The following is a 26,291-nucleotide window of genomic DNA, read 5'->3' as shown; positions in this document are numbered from 1 at the left end:
AGTTGAAGGCAAATAACACTGACTGTATGTACAGTTGTATGCTCAATATCATAACACTGTCAGAAACCTCCAGGAGAAGATGTCCTATACATGTCAGAGAAATCAGTTGTATTGGAAGAATATATGTGTCAACTTGACTACATCCACAAGACGTAATGGCAAAACGTTTACCGAAACGAGTGTTTCAGTTCAGCTCGTTCCTGCCTGGTTTCAGCCCGTTTGCGTCCGTTTGGTTCCTTGTGAATACACCCTTGGTGGTATGACTGCAGCTCCACCAATAACAGACGCCTTCAAAAGCCCATAATAAATAAATCCATCAAACGTCTTACGAAGATTTAATGTACATTTATTCTTAACACATGGAACATATAGTATAAAGATTTCATACTGAAGAAATTATATTCATTAAGCCAAAAGAAAAGGGGGAAAAAAATGTGAATTTACATCAAGTCTTTAGCTACATTGTCTGAAATACAAATATGCAGAATCCATATCAGTGGAAAAACAAAATTCAAAACGGTTTATTTCTTCATCAGGGGTCTTGCTTTGTTGTTTATGTAGGGGCTGAAATGGAACTGTAGCAGACGTGGTTTCAGTCATGGTAGACTCAGTGGTACTGGAGACAAATTGATCTGTGTGTGTCGCAGGGGTGTGTGTGGGGGTGCGGGGGGGGCATTGCGAGGGAGTCGCAGCAGCGGAGTCCCTGTAGCGAGAGACAGGTGGGTGGGTCGGGGGTGAGGGGTCAAAAGGTTAGGTAATCCCATGGCGAATTTCCACTTGAGTGTAACCTTAATTCGTCGAAGATTAAAAACAGAAGGGTTCGAGAGAAAGGGAGAGGTGTAATGTACAACATCATATATACACTGCAGTCGGGACAGCAGAGGAGCAGTCCTAAGAGGTGGCTTCTTTCATAAGGGTCAAGTCATACAATCGAGGGACAGAGAAGAGGTCGGGGTGTTGTAAGGTTCACGATACTTTGGGGGGAAAGCCTTGTGGCATCTCTCTCAGTTCAACATTTAACTGAAATAATTTTCAAAAGCGACAGCTTGCTGCCAAGCCAGCGTATCTCAGTGAGAAACAGTATCATTACAGTATGTTTACAGTTGTTTTTAAGGTGTACAGCAAAAAAGTCCTACAATCTACTGCACAGGCCTCCCTGTTGAAGACGTGTCTGTCTGTTCACAGCTGATAACCTGGGTCATGTAGGGCTGAGTCTATACAGCAGTATACCAAACCAAACCAGTTCAGGAGTCTGTTTCACCGTACATGAACTAGAAACAGGTTTTTCCCCGTCCATGCCCGCCTTGCTCACCCCCCTGCCAAACCCAAGGGAGGAGAACCTGGGTATATACCCCAAAACTCACTAGAAACGAGACAGCAATTTTGGTTACAGTTATGTTTTCTTCTATATTTTCATTAAAAAAAGTTGTTTGCCGCAGGGCAGCTTCCACCCTCCCTCCCGACCCTACATCCATCCCAGGGTCCCATCTGATCGGTCTTATCACGTCAGTTTCCGTATTCCACAATGTTTAACTCCACCGCTACTTAAATCCGTCCTTTAGTGAGAACCAGGGGATAGAAAGGGTAGACAGTGGAATCCGAGGTGATTTTGCATAAATTAAAAAAAGGACAGTCAGTTTTGCTCTTAGTTCTCTCTTCCACTCACACTCAACAGACACACACAAAAAGAAAAGGGGGGGGGGGGGGGAATGGGGCAGGGGACAGAAAGAGAAAGCGAAGCTGAAGCCCCCACGGCTGTCATGACTGGCCAATCAGAAAGAGTACGTCACAGATCACATGGGACACCAGAGAGGTCATGAGTGGTGAGACAGAGATGTCCAGTAGGCGGGACTCGTACAGGGTGAACTCTGAGTGGTTCTCCTCCACCTTAGCCATGGCGTGCAGGGCGCGGGCCGCTCGCCGCATCATGTCTACGCTAGTGGGCTCAAAGTGCGCCCCCTGTAGGTGCATCAGGGAACTCTGGCTCTGCTGGTACTGCGTGGCTGCTAGACTGTCCTCCAGGAAGCCCAGGAGGTTACCTACGCTGGCCTTCTGCATGGCGATGGCCCTGGCCGCCATGCTGTCCCCCTGGGCCAGGTTGGCCAGTAAGACCACAGACATCTCCCTGCAGACAGCCACCTTCCTCTCCCCGACCAGACGCACCAGCGTCCCGTACAGCTTCTCCAGCCGGCTGAATGGAGGCGTGGCCAGGATAAGGTCCACGTTGTTGTCCTGGATGCTCAGCTTGCTGAGGGTCTCCAGCACCAGTCTCTGGGGGGATAGGGCCCCGTGGGGCCCCAGCATGGGGAAGGGGTCCAGGGCCTCGGCCGAAGGACAAACAGCCCAATGAAGCAGGCCGTCCAGCAGGGGCAGACAGATGCTCTCTGGGTAGATGGACAAGTCCAACTGGCCAGAGATGTTAGCCAGAGTGACCAGGCAGTTCTCCCTGAGGACCTCCAGACAGTCCCACCACCACTCGTCCCTCTCACAGCTCATCCTCTCGTCCTCGTCCTCCTCCTTCTCGTAGGTGACGGGGGCCTGTTTCCTCTCTGGGTGACGGTGGTGGAGCAGGACCAGACGGCCCAGCAGCAGTAGCAGCCCTGGGTGTTTGGACATCTCTAGGTCGTTGCCGGGAATGAAAGACAGCGAGCGGACGATGTTGGAGACGCAGACACAGCGGCGAGCCAGGGCGTCCTGCCAGTCCGACACCGTGCTCAGCGCGGTCTCGTCCTTGCTGTGAGGCTCGTCCTCCAGGATGGTGATGTTGCGTCGGCTCTGCTGCGCCTGGCGGAGGGAGTACAGGAACTGTCCCCTGTTCTCCTTCTGCTCCTCGGCTGCTCCTCGCACCGCCTCCTCAGTCACCGAGCCCTGCCGGGCCGACAGGACGTCGTCGATGGTGGCGGTGACCGGGGCGGGCGTGGTTGGGGTGGAGGTCTTGGTGGTCTGATCTTCCTTGCCAGGCTTAGTAGTCTCCTCTGGGTTCTCTGACACCGTCGGGGGCACGGCGACCTTTCTACTCTCGGTGGTCGATGGCAGCACCTGCTTCCTCTGCTTGAGGAGGTCGGACCGGCTCTCGAAGTGTGTCTGGATGTGTTCCGTGGTGTCCCCCCCGCCGATGCTCCAGTGGATCAGTCCGCTGTCAAAGCTCTGCCGCCGGCCTAGCTTACTGGAACGGCCCCCAGGGAAGGGGTCTTTCTTACGCACCATCTTGATGGGCAGCTTGTCGAACTTACTGGCCTGTTTGGGTTTCTCCTGTAGGAGGCTGAGGTTCTGGGGGGGCGAGGAGGTGGAAGAAGACTCCCCTCCTTCCCTCTCATCCTCCTCCTCCTCCTCCACTGTCGACTTCTCAGGCGTGGATTTCTCCTCTTCCTCCTCCTTTTTCACCTGGACCTGCTGCGACGAGGTGGTGGTGTCTGCGTTGCTCTTCCTCTCGTCGTCATCCTCTTCATCCTCCTCCTCCTCCATGTCCTCCTGCTCGGGCAGCTCTTCGTCAGACCAGTCCTCGTCGGCAGCATGCGGGTCGGTAAGCGTCCGCTGGCCAGGGTCTCCCACCTCATACTCCTTCAGGATGCCGAAGATCTGGATGAGGCAGCGTCTGAAATACTCCACAACCAGCTCCAGGAACCCAGGCAGCTGAGAGGAGACAGGATGTAGTTAGACGTCTGTCAAATTAATCACGCATGAATCCTTTATACAGAGACGTGATCGAGACAAACTAGAAAATCTGAACAGAGGATAATGTCAAGACGATACATATTGACATGTTGGAGTTAATTACAATGCTTCTTAGAGATGGTTACTGTGTCATCTGGTAAGACACAGACTTCATTATGGGTGTTCAATCAATCTAACGCCTGTGGGAACTCGCCTGGCAAAGGTTGAAGGTAGAAATGCTGTTGTCATCGTAGAGTAAAATATTAATGGTGTCCAAGGCCCACGTGCTCTCTGCTAGTAAGCCTGACTTCAGAGACATCATCACTCTCCAGGCCTCTGGGGTGCCTGAGGGAACAGAAATGACAGCAGTGACTGACACAGGATGATGGTACTACGTCACTACAATCACATACCTTGAAAAGGACACATTTAGGAGCAATGTTCCCTCTGAGCTGCCGCGCAGAAGAAATGCCAGGCCGCTCACAGGCGCAAGAGATTGACATTCACAGAGTTCGCCCCATTAGTTTGCACTATATAGATACTTTTTATCTGTGATGGAATCAACATTATATCCGCCCCTTTTCAATGCAACAAAACAAATCCAACTTTGCAAGATTGAGTCTGTGATTTTGTTGTAGACAGAGCCAGAGTGCAACAAAGTAGAATTTGGGTGGGAAGCCCACGAGGGGTTTTTCAATCACCCGCAACTGAACGAATGCACTTTTTCTATTTCAGATCAGAATATTAGTATAGATCAGCAATGGAGAGTTACTGCTTCCAACAGGAGCACAAAACGTGTCGGCCACATTTCAAGCGGGTATTGAAAAGTGATTCAGGTATAAAGTTTAAGTATGAATTAAAGTGGCAGTGTTTTATTTTGAGACAGGCTTGAATATGCAAATAAGACAATAGGCAGAAGGATATCCAACATTATTCAATTCTATGTATGGTAATAATAATTCATTGTATTTTGTAAAGTGGTTTCTTGCATCACAAAACACAATACAATGCAATTCTCAGTCATCTATTTGGCACATGGTGTTACAGACTAAGTAAATAAATATGAATATCAAGCTCTTCATAATGTAGAAATGTTTAAAAGTCTCATGTGATGTAGGCCTGCATTGAACATCACATATAGGCTACTGTAGTCTATATGATAGAAATGAAGAGCTATAACCATGTGCAAATATTATGGGATTTAGTCCATTGGTTTTGTTGGTAGGCCTACATTATGATCAAACAGCCACAACATATTGGCTATTGTCTAAAACTGTAAGGGTGCAGCCTATTGGTTACTGTCTAAAACTGTAAGGCTACAGTCTATTGGCTACTGTCTAAAACTGTAAGGCTACAGTCTATTGGCTACTGCCTAAAACTGTAAGACTACAGTCTATTGGCTACTGCCTAAAACTGTAAGGCTACAGTCTATTGGCTACTGTCTAAAACTGTAAGGCTACAGTCTATTGGCTACTGTCTAAAACTGTAAGAGTGCAGCCTATTGGCTACTGTCTACAACTGTAAGGGTGCAGCCTATTGGCTACTGTCTACAACTGTAAGGGTACAGCCTATTGGCTACTGTCTACAACTGTAAGGGTGCAGCCTATTGGCTACTGTCTACAACTGTATGGGTGCAGTCTATTGGCTACTGTCTACAACTGTAAGTGTACAGTCTATTGGCTACTGTCTACAACTGTAAGGGTGCAGCAAAATACCAGCAACAGTGTGTGAAAACCTTGTGAAGACTTAGAAAACAGTTGACCTCTGTCATTGCCAACAAAGGGTATATAACAAAGTATTGAGAAACTTTTGTTATTGACCAAATACTTATTTTCCACCATAATTTGCAAATAAATTCATTAAAAATCCTACAATGTGATTTTCTGGATTTTTTTCTCTCATTTTGTCTGTCATAGTTGAAGTGTACCTATGATGAAAATTACAGGCCTCTCATCTTTTTAAGTAGGAGAACCTGCACAATTGGTGGCTGACTAAATACTTTTTTGCCCCACTGTAGTCTGTGCAGGGGAACCGGTTAGTTGAGGTAATTTGCACATGCAGGTTATTAAAGTGACTATGCATAGATAATTAACAGAGAGTATCAGAGGTGTAAAAGAGGTGGTGGTGGGGGGTGGGGGCAATGCAAACAGTCTGGGTAGCCATTTGTTTAGCTGTTCAAGAGACTTATGCCTAGAAGCTTTTAAGAAGCCTTTTGGACCTAGACTTGGCACTCCGGTACCGCATGCAGAGAGACCAGTAAACACGCCCTGGAAGTTCCACAAGATCCTCACAACATTCAAGTTTCCTCTCACAATACCTCAAATTTGCTCAGTGCCCCAAATTTCTGTTTTTTAAAGAAACAGTGTAAGTGACTGCTAAACATTGAAAAGTTTTGGGTGAAAACAAATAGCTTTCATACCGATGTCTTTCATGGTGAGTCGTCCTCGGGGTTTGAGGATGGGTTGGGAGGCCTCCACTGACCCTGGGGGGAAGGATATGTCCCGCCTGATGAGGGGGGGCTGCACGGGGGCCTGGCCTATGTGGGACGCGGGCACAGGGGGCCCCGCCTTCTGCATCTTGATGCCTGAGTGCATGTATGGAGACTTGGAGGGGGACGTCCGGCTTTCCATGGGGGCGGGGCTGGACACCTGGGAAATATGATTCTGGGAGCTCTGATAGTTGGACTGCAAGGGTCTGGACATGGGGGGCCCCGAACCCCCCGGCCCGTAGGGGGACTGCCTCTGGCTGGGGTGTCCCGGCCACTGGCTCTCATGGTTCATCCGCTGGTCAGCCCCTGGCATCATCTCCTCAGAGCGGTTCATGCTGTGGTACCCCTGGGGGGGCCCCTGGCCAGGTCCTGGAGGCCCCTGGCGATTCGGGTAGTTGGGGTAACCCATCTCATTGCGTCCCTGCCACATGGGGCCGTCAGGGGCTGCCTGCATAGGGCTGCCCATCATTTGGGGAGGCATGGGGGACTGTTGACCCCCGCTGGAGGGCCCCCGGTCTCGGCCAAAGGGGAAAGGGAACTGGCCCTGGGGGCCAGGTGGTCGGCGGTCAGAGCCGGGGTAGCCTGCGTTGTACTGATTGTACATGTCTTGTTGGCCCTGGGGCCCTGGCTGCTGACCGCTGAAGGGGACATTGTACATCCCATCCCCCTCATGACGCTTGGCTGGGGGACCGTAGGCCCCGTCCACTGGAGGACGCTTGTAGTTCTGAAGACACACAGACACATGGTTAGCATCTCAATATCAAACCAGTGGATGATATATCCAGCACATACATATTGATTATGGATTCAATACATTTCACTACGTTATTGTATTCATACCGTATCAATACAACATCCCACATTCATTTCACTGAGTAAGTTACACCGCTAACTGCAAGTGAACATTTACAAGGCTTCTGAAGCAGATATGGGGACACAAACAGAGCAGGGGACAAAATGCTCTTACGGGTTGTTGCTGTGGAAACATTCCTGGCTGCTGATTGGGGTAGGGGCCACCAGGTGGCGCTCCTTGACCAGGATACTGATTACCATAGGAATCATGACTGAAACACAACATACACAAGGTTAACACTTTGGCAAATGAAATGCAGCAGAAGTTCACTGAAATAAACTACACAGAAAACACAAAATCATAGAAAGCAAATGCTTGATTAGGTAACATGAGCTCACACCAACATCAAAGCCTTCTTGAGAAAAGACAGTAGCGTATTTAACATGTATAAGATCCTGTACGTGACTTAGCCCCGTTTGAGGTACTGACCGTTGCTGCGGTGGGGGTCGGCTAGGGGAGTACATCCCCGAGTCGGCCCCTGAAGGCATCAGGTTGGGCTGGGGGGCCCCAGGACCCATACTGCCATCAGGACCCATCCCTGGCTCCTGTCTCCTGTCATATCCAGGTCCGTAGGGGTACTGTTGTCTCGGACCCATCTGCATGTTGGGGCCTGGGGGGCCTCTGTTGAACTGCCCCTCCATACCACTGTTAGGGCCCGGCCCTGGAGTCATGAATTGCTCTCCAGCTGCAGAGAGTTAGGGTTGAACAGTAAACAGTGTCTCAATATTGTATGGGACAAGTCTGTCTAGACTTAGCAGATGGTTGCACCACGCTCTTAACCAACTGAGCCACACATGATGTACAACGTACTCAGAGTCTTCTCCTTATTTCCAAATAACATCTCTAAAAGCCAGTTAGACCTATCGCTCACCTTTCCTCATGCCACCAAAGGGGTCCTTGTTGGATTCGTAGGGCCCCATGTGACCCATCATCTCCGGGCCTCCCATCCCAGGCTGGTAGCTGTTGGGGGTCATGGAGTTCCGTCTGGCAAATGCTGGGTCACCCCCATCTGCAAACGGGTCCTGCAGCCTACAGGGAGGAGGGGAGAGAGGGAGGGAGGAAGGGAGAGAAGGAGGAAGGAGGAGGGGAGAGAAGGAGGGAGGGAGGAAGGAGGAAGTGAGAGAGGAATGAGGAAGGGAGAGAAGGAGGGAGAGAGGGAGAGAAGGAGGGAGAGAGGGAGGAGGAGGGGAGATAAAGAGGGAGGGAGGAGGACGGGAGAGAGGGAGGGAGGAGGAGGGGAGATAAAGAGGGAGAGAGGGAGGGAGGAGGAGGGGAGATAAAGAGGGAGGAGGGGAGAGGAGGAGGGGAGAGAGGGAAAGAGAGACATTTAGAAAGAGAGAAAAACAGAGTTAATTACCCCAAAAACAAACTAGCTAAATTACATGTTCAATTGTGCTGTTAGTTTTGTTCCCCTTGAATGGAGGGGAAGGAGATTGTTGTCAGGTGTAGTAGAGAGAGAGGATGTTTTCAGACTAGTTGAGTGTGTGGGTACCTGACGGGCATGGGGGGCATCTGGCTGTGAGGGGTGGAGGCTGGCGTGGGGGGCTTCAGGTCTCCCCCCTCCGCCATGGAACTACTGGTGGACTGGGGGGTCTGGGGGCCCTGCAGAGATCCAGACCCAGCTGCAACACACACACGGTCGAGATACACACATTTTAGACACACACACACACACGTCACAGGGCTAATGCCCACGCACAGATTCAGCTGTTATAGAAGATACTCACAGTGGGAGAAAGACGGACCACTTCAGCCGTGTTAAGAGACTAAACCGGATCTCTCCGGTTCCCACGCTACACACAGAGCATGCTTTGGGCATCCATACACACACACAGAGCATGCTTTGGGCATCCATACACACACACAGAGCATGCTTTGGGCATCCATACACACACACAGAGCATGCTTTGGGCATCCATACACACACACACAGAGCATGCTTTGGGCATCCATACACACACACACAGAGCATGCTTTGGGCATCCATACACACACACACAGAGCATGCTTTGGGCATCCATACACACACACACAGAGCATGCTTTGGGCATCCATACACACACACAGAGCATGCTTTGGGCATCCACACACACACACAGAGCATGCTTTGGGCATCCACACACACACACAGAGCATGCTTTGGGCATCCACACACACACACACACACAGAGCATGCTTTGGGCATCCACACACACAGCGGGGCTGAATACTTCACATCTCAGCATGCCTTGCTGCTGGCATCACCACATGGGCCAGTGTGTCTGTGTTGTACGGAGTGTGTGTGTTGTACGGAGTGTGTGTGTTGTATGGAGTGTGTGTGTTGTATGGAGTGTGTGTGTTGTACGGAGTGTGTGTGTTGTACGGAGTGTGTGTGTTGTACGGAGTGTGTGTGTTGTACGGAGTGTGTGTGTTGTACGGAGTGTGTGTGTTGTACGGAGTGTGTGTGTTGTACGGAGTGTGTGTGTTGTACGGAGTGTGTGTGTTGTACGGAGTGTGTGTGTTGTACGGAGTGTGTGTGTTGTACGGAGTGTGTGTGTTGTACGGAGTGTGTGTGTTGTACGGAATGTGTGTGTTTTATGGAGTGGCTCTCGGCTTTAGCCCGGCTCATGCCTTCTCACTATTAGCATGCCTGTCAGATGACTCATGTGTTTTCATTCATACACACACGGTCATTGACAGGTCACAGTTATTCACATTTTCTCACACATTGCAGTGCAAACATCAATCTGCCTGCCCCCCCTCCCTCCCCCGGGGCAGGGACTTCCCTCTACTACAGCTGAAGAGAGTGGGAGGAGGAGGGGGGTGAAAGGGGGGAATCTCAGGAAAGGAGAAAAAAAGACAGCAGGCCGGGGGTGGGGGCGTGTGACTTTACACACACAACCTCTTTTCCCATTCATCATTTTCTGGCTCAGCACAAAGCTCCAGGGAGGGGGAGGGTTGCCTGTGAAGCCGTCGGCCAGGACCCAGACACTAGGCCCTCCAGTAGTAGCAGCGAGTAATGGAGGGAATCAACAAACAACCCCCCAACCCCCCTCCTGTCTTCTTACTATCGAGGGGCTGCCAGCAGACATACTCCCCATCAGAGATCTCCCCTGCACCCCTCTCCCCCTCTACCCCAGCCTGGCACTTATTCCCCACCACAGAGGATCTCCCCACCCCACCCTCCAGCCACTGACTCCCTGCACCCTGACATGACAGCCCAGCAGAGCATTGAGGGGCACGTGGCTGGTTCTGGCATCATGTGTTCATGGTGTGTTTGCCAGGCTGACAGTGATACTAAAGACCAGCCTCTCCAGGCGAGAACACAACACCCTCCTGAGGAGATGTGCAGGGGGGGAGCAGATCACTGAGGACATCCCCATTGGATATGATTTGGAAAGGCACACACCTATCTATAGGTCCCACAGTTGACAGTGCATGTCAGATCAAAAACCAAGCCATGAGGTCGAAGGAATTGTCTGTAGAGGTGCGAGACAGGATTGTGTCGAGGCACAGATCTAGGGAAGGGTACCAAAACATTTCTGCAGCATTGAAGGTCCCCAAGAAACAACAAGACTCTTCCTAGAGCTGGCCGCCCGGCCAAACTGAGCAATCAGGGAGAAGGGCCTTGGTCAGGGAGGTGACCAAGAACCCGATGGTCACTCTGACAGAGCTCCAGAGTTCCTGTGTGGTGTTGGTTGTCCTTCTGGAAGGTTCTCCCATCTCTGCAGCACTCCACAAATCAGGCCTTTATGGTAGTATGGCCAGATGGAAGCCACTCCTCAGTAAAAGGCACATGACAGCCTGCTTGTTATTTGCCAAAAGGCACCTAAAGACTCTCAGACCATGAGAAACAAGATTCTCTGGTCTGATGAAAACAAGAATGAACTCTTTGACCTGAATGCCAAGAGTCATATCTGGAGGAAACCTGGCACCATCCCTACAGTGAAGCATGGTGGTGGCAGCATCATGCTGTGGGGATGTTTTTCAGCGGCAGGGACTGAGAGACTAGTCAGGATCGAGGCAAAGATGAACAGAGTAAAGTCCAGAGAGATCCGTGATGAAAACCTGCTCCAGAGCGCTCAGGACCTCAGAACGGGGCAAAGGTTCACCTTCCAACAGGACCACAACCCTAAGCAGACAGCCAAGACAACACAGGAGTGGCTTCGGGACAAGTCTCTGAATGTCCTTGAGTGACCCAACCAGAGCCCGAAACCAATCAAACATCTCTGGAGAGACCTGGAAATAGCTGTGCAGCAACTATAAACAGCACTGTAACCACAAGAACCTCAAGAGACTGTTGAAACCAAACACTCTTTCACTCATCCATTTAAATCTACGTGACTATGTATAACTCAAACTGAGTCGGTATGGGGGGGGGGGTGAAGTACTAGTTTGAGTATCCGGCACTGACCTGGGCTGTGGTGCTGACAGACAGACAGACACTGACCTGGGCTGTGGTGCAGACAGACAGACACTGACCTGGGCTGTGGTGCAGACAGACAGACACTGACCTGGGCTGTGGTGCAGACAGACAGACACTGACCTGGGCTGTGGTGCAGACAGACAGACAAACAGACAGACACTGACCTGGGCTGTGGTGCAGACAGACAGACACTGACCTGGGCTGTGGTGCAGACAGACAGACAGACAGACACTGACCTGGGCTGTGGTGCAGACAGACAGACAGACAGACACTGACCTGGGCTGTGGTGCAGACAGACAGACAGACACTGACCTGGGCTGTGGTGCAGACAGACAGACAGACACTGACCTGGGCTGTGGTGCAGACAGACAGACAGACAGACAGACAGACAGACAGACAGACAGACAGACAGACAGACAGACAGACAGACAGACAGACAGACAGACAGACAGACAGACAGACAGACAGACAGACAGACAGACAGACAGACAGACAGACAGACAGACACTGACCTGGGCTGTGGTGCAGACAGGCAGACAGACAGACAGACAGACAGACAGACAGACAGACAGACAGACAGACAGACAGACAGACAGACAGACAGACAGACAGACAGACAGACAGACAGACAGACACTGACCTGGGCTGGGGGGCTGGATCTTGGGCTGGGTGGTCTTTTTGGCGTCAGTGAAGAGATCTGGGGGCGGGTCCTCGCCACGTTCGATCTTGCACTCGAAGGCGTACAGACACTGGATGTACTGCTTCTTCAGAGAGCTGGCGGCGCTGCTGGACGTGCCCACGTTCAGGTTGGTGGACAACTCCCTCCACTTCTTATTCTTGTTCACCTGGTGGGCGGAAGGAACGAATATGTCATGTTCTGGAATAGAACAACTCTATGCTGCTGTAGAAAAATGAAATGACAATAACACAAGATTATCAGGCAAATAATGACACGTCGGTGTAGTAAAACAGAGAGATAATTCAATACTGCATCACAGGAACCACTGACCTGTGTGAGGCCGCCGATCTCTTTGACCGAGACGTAAAGTCTGAAGAGGTCCAGAGGTTTGCGTCCCACGGCGGGAAGGTTGGTCATGCCCGTGGCCTTCTCCTCAGCGAACGCCAGGTAACGGTCTACCCACGTCCTCCTCTCCGGCTCCGGACCCAGTTCATACAGACGAGTTATCTTCTCATTGGTCGTCGTCGAAGAGTTTGACTTCTGAAAGAGGGAGATGGGAGGAGGAAGAGGTGAAGATTTGGCTTGACATTTACCATTGACTTCAACTTACTTCCACTCACTACCTCATAGAAGTAGAATCCCAATCCCAGGTCAGCCATATTGAGTGTACCCATGAGGCTACCAGTCAAAGTGCCACGAGGGGCTTTGACATTCTAGGGATTCTATTTCTATGCACAAACACAGCCATGCAGTGCTCTCATTCTGACTATATCATTCAGTACCACAAGTTGGAGACCACAAACCTTCTTTACCTTCTTGGTTTCAGGTTTGGGCGTGCCGTCCAGCTTGTTGTTAATCTTCTGGGCTGGGTTCAGTTTGACATCGATGCCAAACTCAGGGCTAGGAGCCATGCCTGGCAGATGGAGAACAAGTCAGGGGGGGTAACATTTCAATCCAATATCAAATATCACATCAGATGATATTCCAAAACCAATCTTTTGTCCACTTGAGTTGGGTGATTAAAGAAAATGACCAGACACAACCACAGACTGGATATCTTGTCCAGACTCACCAGGTGTGTTGTTGGCCATGTTGCCTCCCATTGGCCCTCCTCCGTAAGGTCCTCCCTGGTTCATCATACCTTGCATGCTGTTGATGGCCCCCGGCCCAGGGCCATACGGAGGCCCTGCTCCCATCATCCCCTGGGGCATATTGGGGGGGTAACCTGGAGGCCTGGAAAGGTGGGAGGGGGAGACGACAACATAAATCCATTCACAATGGTTACGATTAGTGGTGTAACGGACCGTATGGATCACCCCCCACGGTTCGGCACGCATGTGGACCGCGGATCAATTGCATTTTGGCTTCCCTGTCAAATATGATGACGGAAGAAGGGTGGTGGACATCACCACTACAGTGTGAAGGCATTGAGCCACAGAAAGCCGTATGGTCATGGAAATACATGGCCACACATTTAAAGCGTCATCAGCCTGGTGTGTCAGTGACAGGAGCCAACTCAGCCAAGAGACAACATCTTCTCACCGAGACATCAGCCTGGTGTGTCAGTGACAGGAGCCAACTCAGCCAAGAGACAACAACTTCTCACCTCGACATCAGCCTGATGTGTCAGTGACAGGAGCCAACTCAGCCAAGAGACAACAACTTCTCACCGAGACATCAGCCTGATGTGTCAGTGACAGGAGCCAACTCAGCCAAGAGACAACAACTTCTCACCGCGACATCAGCCTGATGTGTCAGTGACAGGAGCCAACTCAGCCAAGAGACAACATCTTCTCACCGAGACATCAGCCTGCTGTGTCAGTGACGGAGCCAACTCAGCCAAGAGACAACAACTTCTCACCGCGACATCAGCCTGATGTGTCAGTGACAGGAGCCAACTCAGCCAAGAGACAACAACTTCTCACCGAGACATCAGCCTGATGTGTCAGTGACAGGAGCCAACTCAGCCAAGAGACAACAACTTCTCACCGAGACATCAGCCTGCTGTGTCAGTGACGGAGCCAACTCAGCCAAGAGACAACAACTTCTCACCACGACATCAGCCTGGTGTGTCAGTGACAGGAGCCAACTCAGCCAAGAGACAACAACTTCTCACCGCGACATCAGCCTGATGTGTCAGTGACAGGAGCCAACTCAGCCAAGAGACAACAACTTCTCACCGAGACATCAGCCTGGTGTGTCAGTGACAGGAGCCAACTCAGCCAAGCCTGACAACAACAGCCTCACAACTTCTCACCGCGACATCAGCCTGGTGTGTCAGTGACAGGAGCCAACTCAGCCAAGAGACAACAACTTCTCACCGCGACATCAGCCTGGTGTGTCAGTGACAGGAGCCAACTCAGCCAAGAGACAACAACTTCTCACCGAGACATCAGCCTGGTGTGTCAGTGACAGGAGCCAACTCAGCCAAGAGACAACAACTTCTCACCGAGACATCAGCCTGGTGTGTCAGTGACGGAGCCAACTCAGCCAAGAGACAACAACTTCTCACCGCGACATCAGCCTGGTGTGTCAGTGACAGGAGCCAACTCAGCCAAGAGACAACAACTTCTCACCGCGACATCAGCCTGGTGTGTCAGTGACAGGAGCCAACTCAGCCAAGAGACAACTTCTCACCGCGGCATTTAAGCAGCCCTTTGCTGCAGAATCAGACCGGACTAAAGTCATCACCAAATCTACTGGGATGTTTATCTCCGCAGACATGAGGCCATACTCTGTTGTGGAAAACAAATGGTTTAAAAATATGGTGAAAGTGCTTGAGCCACGCTACGAAATCCCCTGGTGCCCCTTCAGTAAGAAGATCGTGCCAGATCTGTATGAACAGGAAAATATCAACATTGTCAATGAATTATCCAAGACATCATCTGTTGCTCTCACCACAGACGGGTGGACCTCCAGGGTAACAGAAAGCTACGTGACTGTTCACTACACCACAGAGGAGTGGACCTCCAGGGTAACAGAAAGCTACGTGACTGTTCACTACACCACAGAGTGGACCTCCAGGGTAACAGAAAGCTACGTGACTGTTCACTACACCACAGAGGAGTGGACCTCCAGGGTAACAGAAAGCTACGTGACTGTGACTGTTCACTACACCACAGAGTGGACCTCCAGGGTAACAGAAAGCTACGTGACTGTTCACTACACCACAGACGGGTGGACCTCCAGGGTAACAGAAAGCTACGTGACTGTTCACTACACCACAGACGGGTGGACCTCCAGGGTAACATAAAGCTACGTGACTGTTCACTACACCACAGAGTGGACCTCCAGGGTAACAGAAAGCTACGTGACTGTTCACTACACCACAGAGGAGTGGACCTCCAGGGTAACAGAAAGCTACGTGACTGTTCACTACACCACAGAGTGGACCTCCAGGGTAACAGAAAGCTACGTGACTGTTCACTACACCACAGACGGGTGGACCTCCAGGGTAACATAAAGCTACGTGACTGTTCACTACACCACAGAGTGGACCTCCAGGGTAACAGAAAGCTATGTGACTGTGACTGTTCACTACATCACAGAGGAGTGAACCTCCAGGGTAACATAAAGCTACGTGACTGTTCACTACACCACAGAGTGGACCTCCAGGGTAACAGAAAGCTATGTGACTGTGACTGTTCACTACACCATAGAGGAGTGGACCTCCAGGGTAACAGAAAGCTACGTGACTGTTCACTACACCACAGAGTGGACCTCCAGGGTAACAGAAAGCTACGTGACTGTTCACTACACCACAGACGGGTGGACCTCCAGGGTAACATAAAGCTACGTGACTGTTCACTACACCACAGAGTGGACCTCCAGGGTAACAGAAAGCTATGTGACTGTGACTGTTCACTACATCACAGAGGAGTGAACCTCCAGGGTAACATAAAGCTACGTGACTGTTCACTACACCACAGACGGGTGGACCTCCAGGGTAACAGAAAGCTATGTGACTGTGACTGTTCACTACATCACAGAGGAGTGAACCTCCAGGGTAACATAAAGCTACGTGACTGTTCACTACACCACAGAGGAGTGAACCTCCAGGGTAACAGAAAGCTACATGACTGTGACTGTTCACTACACCACAGAGTGGACCTCCAGGGTAACAGAAAGCTACGTGACTGTTCACTACACCACAGAGGAGTGGACCTCCAGGGTAACAGAAAGCTACGTGACTGTGACTGTTCACTACACCACAGAGGAGTGGACCTCCAGGGTAACAGAAAGCTACGTGACTGTGACTGTTAACTACACCACAGACGGGTGGACCTCCAGGGTAACAGAAAGCTATGTGACTGTGACTGTTCACTACATCACAGAGGAGTGAACCTCCAGGGTAACATAAAGCTACGTGACTGTTCACTACACCACAGACGGGTGGACCTCCAGGGTAACAGAAAGCTATGTGACTGTGACTGTTCACTACATCACAGAGGAGTGGACCTCCAGGGTAACATAAAGCTACGTGACTGTTCACTACACCACAGAGGAGTGAACCTCCAGGGTAACAGAAAGCTACATGACTGTGACTGTTCACTACACCACAGAGTGGACCTCCAGGGTAACAGAAAGCTACGTGACTGTTCACTACACCACAGAGGAGTGGACCTCCAGGGTAACAGAAAGCTACGTGACTGTGACTGTTCACTACACCACAGAGGAGTGGACCTCCAGGGTAACAGAAAGCTACGTGACTGTTCACTACACCATAGAGGAGTGGACCTCCAGGGTAACAGAAAGCTACGTGACTGTTCACTACACCACAGAGGAGTGGACCTCCAGGGTAACAGAAAGCTACGTGACTGTTCACTACACCACAGAGGAGTGGACCTCCAGGGTAACAGAAAGCTACGTGACTGTTCACTACACCACAGAGGAGAGGACCTCCAGGGCAACAGAAAGCTACGTGACTGTGACTGTTCACTACACCACAGAGGAGTGGACCTCCAGGGTAACAGAAAGCTACGTGACTGTGACTGTTCACTACACCACAGAGGAGTGGACCTCCAGGGTAACAGAAAGCTACGTGACTGTTCACTACACCACAGAGGAGTGGACCTCCAGAGGAGTGGACCTCCAGAGTGTAACAGAAAGCTACGTAACAGAAAGCTACGTGACTGTTCACTACACCACAGAGGAGTGGACCTCCAGGGTAACAGAAAGCTACTGTGACTGTTCACTACACCACAGAGGAGTGGACCTCCAGGGCAACAGAAAGCTATGTGACTGTGACTGCTCACTACACCACAGAGGAGTGGACCTCCGGGGTAACAGAAAGCTACGTGACTGTTCACTACACCACAGAGGAGAGGACCTCCAGGGCAACAGAAAGCTATGTGACTGTGACTGTTCACTACACCACAGAGGAGTGGACCTCCAGGCTAACAGAAAGCTACGTGACTGTTCACTACACCACAGAGGAGTGGACCTCCAGGGTAACAGAAAGCTACGTGACTGTGACTGTTCACTACACCACAGAGGAGTGGTCCTCCAGGGTAACAGAAAGCTACGTGACTGTGACTGTTAACTACACCACAGAGGAGTGGACCTCCAGGGTAACAGAAAGCTACGTGACTGTGACTGTTCACTACACCACAGAGGAGTGGACCTCCAGGGTAACAGAAAGCTACGTGACTGTGACTGTTCACTACACCACAGAGGAGTGGACCTCCAAGGTAACAGAAAGCTACGTGACTGTGACTGTTCACTACACCACAGAGGAGTGGGAGATGTGAAGTCCGGTGCTACAGACACGCCCCCTCTATGAGAGTCACACAGGTACTGCTAGGAGCAGTAGCAGAGTAGAAGATAGCTTGCTTTGCACATGTGATCAATTTAGCATCCCAAAGGGGATTCTCAGGTAACCAGATGGAACACCTCCTTGGGAGGATCAGGAAGGTGGTTTCCTTTTTCCACCGAAGCACAACAGCAAGAACTGCTACAGCTACCGACCCACAAGCTCATACACCATGTCACAACAAGATGGAACTCCACTTGACATGTTGGAGAGCCATCTTGAGCAGCAGGCAGCTGTATACTTTGCACTGACAGACAAGACTCTGAAAAAACATAAAGACATCATCACCTTGTCTGATGACGTGAAAGTGTCAGAGGAGGTCCTCCAGGTGCTCAAACCCCTCAAAACGGTTACCCTACTGAGCACTGAATCTGCACTCTCTGTGTCCATGATCCTATCGCGTGAAAACAAGGATTCTACAATCCATGGTACCAAGTGAGGAAGACAGCACCATCACTAGAGATGCCAAGGCTGCCATTAGAGAGGACCTGAATCCCAGATACCCCCCTAATGTACAGGACTACCTTCATAGATCTACTGCATTGGATCCAAGGTTCAAGTCCCTGTCTCACCTAGACCCTGCCCTACACCGGAGGACATACCGTGTTCTCAACACCTAGACCCTGCCCTACACCGGAGGACATACCGTGTTCTCAACACCTAGACCCTGCCCTACACCGGAGGACATACCGTGTTCTCAACACCTAGACCCTGCCCTACACCGGAGGACATACCGTGTTCTCAACACCTAGACCCTGCCCTACACCGGAGGACATACCGTGTTCTCAACACCTAGACCCTGCTCCTACCCGGAGGACATACCGTACACCGGAGGACATACCGTGTTCTCAACACCTAGACCCTGCCCTACACCGGAGGACATACCGTGTTCTCAACACCTAGACCCTGCCCTACACCGGAGGACATACCGTGTTCTCAACACCTAGACCCTGCCCTACACCGGAGGACATACCGTGTTCTCAACACCTAGACCCTGCCCTATGTTCTCACCGGAGGACATACCGTGTTCTCAACACCTAGACCCTGCCCTACACCGGAGGACATACCGTGTTCTCAACACCTAGACCCTGCCCTACACCGGAGGACATACCATGTTCTCAACACCTAGACCCTGCCCTACACCGGAGGACATACCGTGTTCTCAACACCTAGACCCTGCCCTACACCGGAGGACATACCGTGTTCTCAACACCTAGACCCTGCCCTACACCGGAGGACATACCGTGTTCTCAACACCCTAGACCCTGCCCACCTAGACCCTGCCCTACACCGGAGGACATACCGTGTTCTCAACACCTAGACCCTGCCCTACACCGGAGGACATACCGTGTTCTCAACACCTAGACCATGCCCTACACCGGAGGACATACCGTGTTCTCAACACCTAGACCCTGCCCTACACCGGAGGACATACCGTGTTCTCAACACCTAGACCCTGCCCTACACCGGAGGACATACCGTGTTCTCAACACCTAGACCCTGCCCTACACCGGAGGACATACCGTGTTCTCAACACCTAGACCCTGCCCTACACCGGAGGACATACCGTGTTCTCAACACCTAGACCCTGCCCTGCCCTACACCGGAGGACATACCGTGTTCTCAACACCTAGACCCTGCCCTACACCGGAGGACATACCGTGTTCTCAACACCTAGACCCTGCCCTACACCGGAGGACATACCGTGTTCTCAACACCTAGACCCTGCCCTACACCGGAGGACATACCGTGTTCTCAACACCTAGACCCTGCCCTACACCGGAGGACATACCGTGTTCTCAACACCTAGACCCTGCCCTACACCGGAGGACATACCGTGTTCAACACCTCCCTGCCCTCAACACCAGTAGACCCTGCCCTACACCGGAGGACATAGACCCTGCCCTACACCGGAGGACATACCGTGTTCTCAACACCTAGACCCTGCCCTACACCGGAGGACATACCGTGTTCAACACCTCAACACATACTGTTCTCAGACCCTGCCCTACACCGGAGGACATACCGTGTTCTCAACACCTAGACCCTGCCCTACACCGGAGGACATACCGTGTTCTCAACACCTAGACCCTGCCCTACACCAGAGGACATACCGTGTTCTCAACACCTAGACCCTGCCCTACACCGGAGGACATACCGTGTTCTCAACACCTAGACCCTGCCCTACACCGGAGGACATACCATGTTCTCAACACCTAGACCCTGCCCTACACCGGAGGACATACCGTGTTCTCAACACTGACATTGTGGCCACTGAAGAGGTAATAAATGATAAGAGTGAATTACTTAAATAATAAATATTCTGCAGTCTAATCTTAGTCTTTGCTATTGCTATTAGAATCAGCCATTTTTTTATTTGGAATAATATTGGCTTTTATTAAATGTTATAGCCCACAATTACAGTTCCGTGAAATATGAAAATAAATAATGAATTGGTTTAATAGATCAAGTCATTTTTTCTGCAAGGTCAAGCCACCGAGCTGACAGGAGCAGACTAGGAGGCATCTCCTCCACAAAATAATTCAGCCACGAAGGAGCTTTTCGGGGAGACCTTTATGAGCAAGGACACCATCAAAGAGGAGGTGGCATCCTACCAGGCAGCGAGCCTGGTGATCCACTGGCATGGTGGAAAAGCAATGCGTGTAAATACCCTCACATTGTCATGACGGCAAGGAGCCACCTGGCAGTGCCTGGCACTTCAGTCCCTAGCGAGAGGGTGTTCTCCCCGGCAGGGGACAGAGTTACTGCAGAGGTCTCCCCTCTCCCCAGACTACGTAGACATCAACATCTTTTAGAAGAAGAGTGAAGTTATAAGCTCAGATCTGCTCTTTCTTTCTTGTTGTTCTTTTGTTTGATGACATAGACACGGGCTATTTTTACATTCACTATTGTTCACAGGAAGAAGGTTTTGTGCCTCATATTGCACTTTAATTTAACAATTTAGTATTTTATTTAAACATTGAAAAGTTCCTTGCTTGAAGTGTTTAAGTTATAAATGGAAAGAAAAGTTATAGTAATCTGATCTGAAAAATGATCCGATCCGGGACTCAAAACAGTGATCCGAAACCGTGAGTTTTGTGATCCGTTGCACCACTAGTTACGATACATGACAGTTAAAAAAAACAACATGGCAATATTCAAAACATATATACAGAAGAATATCGTTGCTGTCGGATGAAAACCTCGTAATCAAAATGTGTTCAAAATAGCTTCTAAAGTTTCATAATTGTACGTTCGTCAATGGAAAAATATGGCAGTTTTTCCCATTTCCTGAAAAGATTGTGTTGGAGATAAGAGGCTTACTGTATTTCTCATCCCTCCCTTTTCTTAGAGGCCCACTTCTGCCTAGTTGTCTCCACTCCTTTCTTCCTTCTCTGCTCAACATCGTCAGTGAACACTTGGGTTGCACTCAGTAGGGCACACCAAAGCAAAACGCTTGATTCTTTTTAAAGAGTATTTCTTTCCGTTTCAAAATGTTTTACTCCCTACTGAACAGGGTCTTACCTCGTGATGTACACGTCTGTTTCCGGCCTGTCTTTACATGTCTGTCTGTCTCTGGAGCTCTGTGGCTAATGTCTTTCTCTCTGTGCTTCTCTGCTTGGAGACTCAGCTGACTTCCTGACTGAACAACGGTGTGACTCACTGTCTGGATCACTGTTCTCATAAGCCACCTCTCTGTCCCTGTGTTCCCCTAGCTCGTCTACATCTTAGTTGGCTGGCTCACACCTGACCTCTCCTCTCACACAGCAGAGCCTGGGAGTGGGAAGAATCAAACAATGGGTTTTTCAGGGTCACACAAACACACAATTTCCAACAAAGAGATGAACCTTGTAATATTGAACGGCGCTCGCCGCTGACCTGTCTCCTAAAGCAGTAAGGAAGTGCAGACCAGGCAGCCTACCTGTTGAGTATAGAGTTAGCTCCGTGGTGCATGGCAGAGGCTGCATCTGGAGGGCCCCCGGGGCCCTTCCTGTTCATGCCTGGAGGGGGGCACATCCCAGAGGTCACCTGTGGAGGTATGCCGGGGCCCATGTTGGGGCCCATCCCGGGGCCGTAGGGGCGGGCAGCCATCTGACCCGGACCCATCCTGCCAGGGGGCATGCCTGCATACGGCGCCCCACCAGCCTGGCCTGGCATGCCCCCCGGACCACCGGGGTAGTTGGCGTTGGGCATGCCACTGTAACCGGGCTGTCTGGGGTAACCTGGAGGGTGGGGAGAGAGACATCCAGGGACTCTTCAGAAGGGCAATGGTTTTTATTATTGGACAAATCCATGTAGTACCTCCCTGTTTCACTCGGTTTCAAAATGTTGAATTTTTACTGAATAAAACCCAGGTCTTACGCTAACACAGCAAGAGTCCTAATCCTAAACGGGGCCTTAATTGAACCAAAATCAGGAAACGGACTTCACAGATAGGCCTAATATTTGAGTTTAAAAAGGAGGCTTTTATTCAAGCAAATAGATCGATACCTGTGGTGAAGCTTTAGGCCCGATGTATGTAGCCTGTGGTGAATCTAGACCTAGCCTGCCTCCGCAACCGTCTAGCCTCCGGCATATAGAAACCTGGCCAGGAGTTTCAGTGGTCCACATCTACAGATCTCTCTCGGTTTCTGTTCTGACAGGCTAGCTGATGAAACAGGGTGTAGATGCTGGAGTCCGATTCGATGAGTAATCCATCTCCATACTTCTTCAAAGCCCGTGCAGAAAGCCCTCTGAGGGATGCAGCTTCAAAAGGTTTGCTGTGTCTAGGCTACCTCAGCAACGCTGTGTCTAGGCTACCTCAGCAACGCTGTGTCTAGGCTACCTCAGAAACACCGTGTCTAGGCTACCTCAGAAACACCGTGTCTACGCTACCTCAGAAACACCGTGTCTACGCTACCTCAGAAACACCGTGTCTACGCTACCTCAGAAACACCGTGTCTACGCTACCTCAGAAACACTGTGTCTACGCTACCTCAGAAACACTGTGTCTACGCTACCTCAGAAACACTGTGTCTACGCTACCTCAGAAACACTGTGACCACTGTAGGATGACAATTGAAAAATCTTTTGAAAGATTATTATTTTTTTTAAATCTTTTTATTAACGGTCCAGAGAGCAACACTAGGCTGTAAGAGAGGAAGAAAGGAGAGAACAGTGCCCCTCTACTAGCTCAACTATCACTTTACTAATCAGGACGAGCCCTGTGTGTATGTCTACTGGCTCCTACTACCAGTAGACATACACACGTGGCTCCTACTACCGCGCTTCAGGAGGATCATACTTTCCCTGTTGACGCGTTCATTTCCCCTTCTCTTCCTCCACCCACTCCTTTCACTGAGCTGGGAGAGAATTATTCAGCAGCTCTTGGAGGACATTGTAAAAGGGATACTTGGGGATTTTGGCAATGAAGCCCTTTATCTACTGACCAAGGGTCAGATGAACTGGTGGATTCCATGTTGATGTCTCTGCATCCAGTATGAAGGAAGTTACAGGTAGTTCAGCGACCCGATACTATAGCGATACTAACTATAGCGACCATAACTATAGCGACACTATGGCGATACTAACTATAGCGACCCTAACTATAGCGACACTAACTATAGCGACCCTAACGATAGCGACACTAACTATAGCGACACTAGCTATACCGATACTAGCTATACCGATACTAGCTATACCGATACTAGCTATACCGATACTAGCTATACCGATACTAACTATAGCGAAACCAGGAAGTGGGACATTTCTTGGCCTATCCAATATACAGTGTCTATGGGGTCATATTGCACTTCATAAGGCTTCCACTAGATGTCAACAGTCTTTAGAACCTTGTTTCAGGCCTCTACTGTGAAGTGGGACAGAATGAGAGCTGATTGAGATTTTGTGATTTTCATGAATAGGAAAAGTTTCTAGGGGTATTTATGTCCGTTGCATTATGCTAATGCGTTTGAGGCTATGATTACGCTCCCGGATAAGGGTTTGCTCGTCACAAGAGGTTAACCGGTTCGTCTCTTTTTAACCGGGTCAGTCTCCTTTTAACTGGTTAGTCTCCTTTTAACGGGATAGTCTCCTTTTAACCGGTTAGTCTCTGTTTAACCAGGTTCGTCTCCTTTTAACCGGTTAGTCTCCTTTTAACCGATTAGTCTCTTTTTAACCAGGTTAGTCTCTTTTTAACCAGGTTAGTCTCCTTTTAACAGGTTAGTCTGCTTTTAACCAGGTTCGTCTCCTTTTCAAGAGAGATCTGGAATTGTTAAGCGGGACAGAACCAACTTAATGATTTCATTGTGTACAAGCTGTGTACGGGGCCTCACCTTGTGGTCCGTACTGTCCACCCTGAGGGCCGTAGTTCCCCATGGAGTTGTTCTGAGGGTAGGGCCCCATCCCAGGAAGTATCTGGCCTCCCGATGACTGGCGAGGGGATAAGGCGGAGCCAGGTTGCTGCGGCGACCCGTGGGGAGGCATCTGGGGGTTACGCATGTACACTACAAAAGGCAGAGAGGGAGAGATGGAGAGGAAAAGGTTAGCTATACTCTTTCATTTCCACACAGGAGCCATACAAGTGTAGTTCCATTTCCTAAAACCCTATCAAGGTCGGGTGTTGAATGTCAGTCAGTCCTTATCCAAACAAACCATAAGAAAGAAAGGTGATTTGTAGATCGTTCAGGCTGCAGTCAGGGTAGGCGATCTCAAACGCCACCTATATCTTTTCATACTCACCCCTGTCCTGGCCCATGGCTGACTGGCCCATGGATGTGTGGAGAATGCCGTCTGAATGGACGCTGGGCGGCCGGGGAGGCATCTGGTTACCTGCGTGATGACATGAGAGATTCAGACACACGCTGGGAATCATAAAAAACAGACCATGCTTGTTTCGCACAACAAACGCTGTGGTTTACACCAGCTTAAGGAAGCTGGACGTGTACTATGTGGTAGGTTACTGCTTCTCTCTGGAAACCAGTGGCTCTGTCATAAGTGTGTGTAGCTCTATTCTCTCTCTCTCTCTACCCACCTGGCACAGCAGCAGGTGAGAGGGGCCCGGAGCGCGAGGGGGTGACGCTGGAAGGGGAGTCCACGGGGGAGGGGGAGGGCCCGCGGATGCCAGGCAAGTGGGGCGAGGTGTGAGGGGAGAAGGGTGACTGGGCGGGGTTACTCTGTTCCCCCTGGCTACTGGACACCCCTGACGTGCTGACCCCCGGACTCAGAGCCCCCTCTGTACCCGTCGGCAGGTCATCTATGGAACCAGATAGGTCCTGGAACAAGAGAGAGGGGAGAATTAGAACCACAGAATTAAATAGAACACTAGGAAGTCTGACTGGAGAGACAGGATTCATTTGGAACATTTTGGTCACACAGCGTTAATGTTCACCTGGCTACTGAGGGTTGAACAGCTCAGACATATTGGGCAGCAAAAGTCAACAGTCACCTCATCTGTCCAAAGTCTACAGAGAGGATCCACATGACCAGAGTCCAGCAAAGAAGACAACAGACCAGGGATTCCGTTAGCCGCTAAAATGTTGGCTTTTGTGCGTATAAAAAAAAAAAAAAAAAAACTGAATTAAAATGTAAAAGTTCAAATTCAACTAATGCGTGAGCAACGGCCGCTGCCATATAGACACATTGATACACCGTAATCATTCACGGCTGAATAGTCTGAATGAGAGAATGGAGGAGACGGCCCAATGCAGCTGTTGACCTAGAACTTCTGCTGTCAACTAAGTCAAAATACATAAGGCTGACAACAACAACAAAAAAATGTGAAAATATATGGATGAAAATGCTGGTGGTCTCAAACAAATTCACCCTTCTCCTCAGCCTGTCTGCCTTTCTAGATCTGTCTTGACTTGACCTATCAGGAGTGAAGTGCAACATTGTATCAAATCAATCCCATGGACCCTGCCAGAAGCCATCTCTAGGGAAGTTGCAACATAGTATCAAGTATCCCAGACTTCCCAGCACCAAAGAAGGTTGTCTTTGCTGAAGGTATTTTATGATGTTGATATGATGCTATTTTGCGCTTTCACACAGAGGCTTGGTTATTACAAACATAAATCCCCAGATGGGCATTTTCAGGACAGAGACACATCTTCGCCACACACCCCTACCCTTCTTCTTGTCTCAACATTTTAAAGATGATACACAAGACACATTACCGTCGCACCTATTTCAGATGCTTTTCACTGACAGCGACAACCCAGTCACCAGCGAGGCCTTCTGCCAACGCCGCTGTCAATGAAACAAACCCACATCCTGTTCAATTGGTTTTCATAACAACTCTCTTTCCTTGTCCTGAAGACAAAGACACAATCCCCGTCATATTACCATGGCAACCCTTCCTAGTCGTTGCATCTTTAGATTCAGCCTCTTCCTGAATGTGACAGATGTTTTATTTCGGTCATA

General features: G+C 50.2%; 1 protein-coding gene across 2 annotated transcripts in view; it reads right to left on the bottom strand.

The window, feature by feature from the left end:
• Positions 1-321: 321 nt before the first annotated feature.
• The window catches only part of LOC124013002 (AT-rich interactive domain-containing protein 1A-like), a 129,140-nt gene continuing 103,170 nt past the window's right edge, over positions 322-26,291 (bottom strand). Inside the window, exons 5-19 of one of the 2 annotated variants that reach the window (XM_046327107.1) lie at positions 24,904-25,144; positions 24,612-24,701; positions 24,206-24,376; positions 21,814-22,114; positions 13,152-13,312; positions 12,883-12,992; positions 12,410-12,619; positions 12,041-12,245; positions 8,488-8,617; positions 7,867-8,024; positions 7,425-7,680; positions 7,110-7,206; positions 6,074-6,866; positions 3,869-3,999; positions 322-3,633 (exon numbers count right to left, since the gene is read on the bottom strand). In XM_046327107.1, the coding sequence (XP_046183063.1) occupies positions 1,759-3,633; positions 3,869-3,999; positions 6,074-6,866; positions 7,110-7,206; positions 7,425-7,680; positions 7,867-8,024; positions 8,488-8,617; positions 12,041-12,245; positions 12,410-12,619; positions 12,883-12,992; positions 13,152-13,312; positions 21,814-22,114; positions 24,206-24,376; positions 24,612-24,701; positions 24,904-25,144 (4,929 nt within the window). In that variant the 3' untranslated portion in view covers positions 322-1,758. The remainder of the gene's footprint in view (positions 3,634-3,868; positions 4,000-6,073; positions 6,867-7,109; positions 7,207-7,424; positions 7,681-7,866; positions 8,025-8,487; positions 8,618-12,040; positions 12,246-12,409; positions 12,620-12,882; positions 12,993-13,151; positions 13,313-21,813; positions 22,115-24,205; positions 24,377-24,611; positions 24,702-24,903; positions 25,145-26,291) is intronic. The other variant, XM_046327108.1, reaches the window with a different exon arrangement.

Source organism: Oncorhynchus gorbuscha, linkage group LG24, assembly GCF_021184085.1.
Source record: "Oncorhynchus gorbuscha isolate QuinsamMale2020 ecotype Even-year linkage group LG24, OgorEven_v1.0, whole genome shotgun sequence".
Classification (NCBI taxonomy): domain Eukaryota; kingdom Metazoa; phylum Chordata; class Actinopteri; order Salmoniformes; family Salmonidae; genus Oncorhynchus; species Oncorhynchus gorbuscha.
This window is presented reverse-complemented; position numbering and strand designations above follow the sequence as displayed.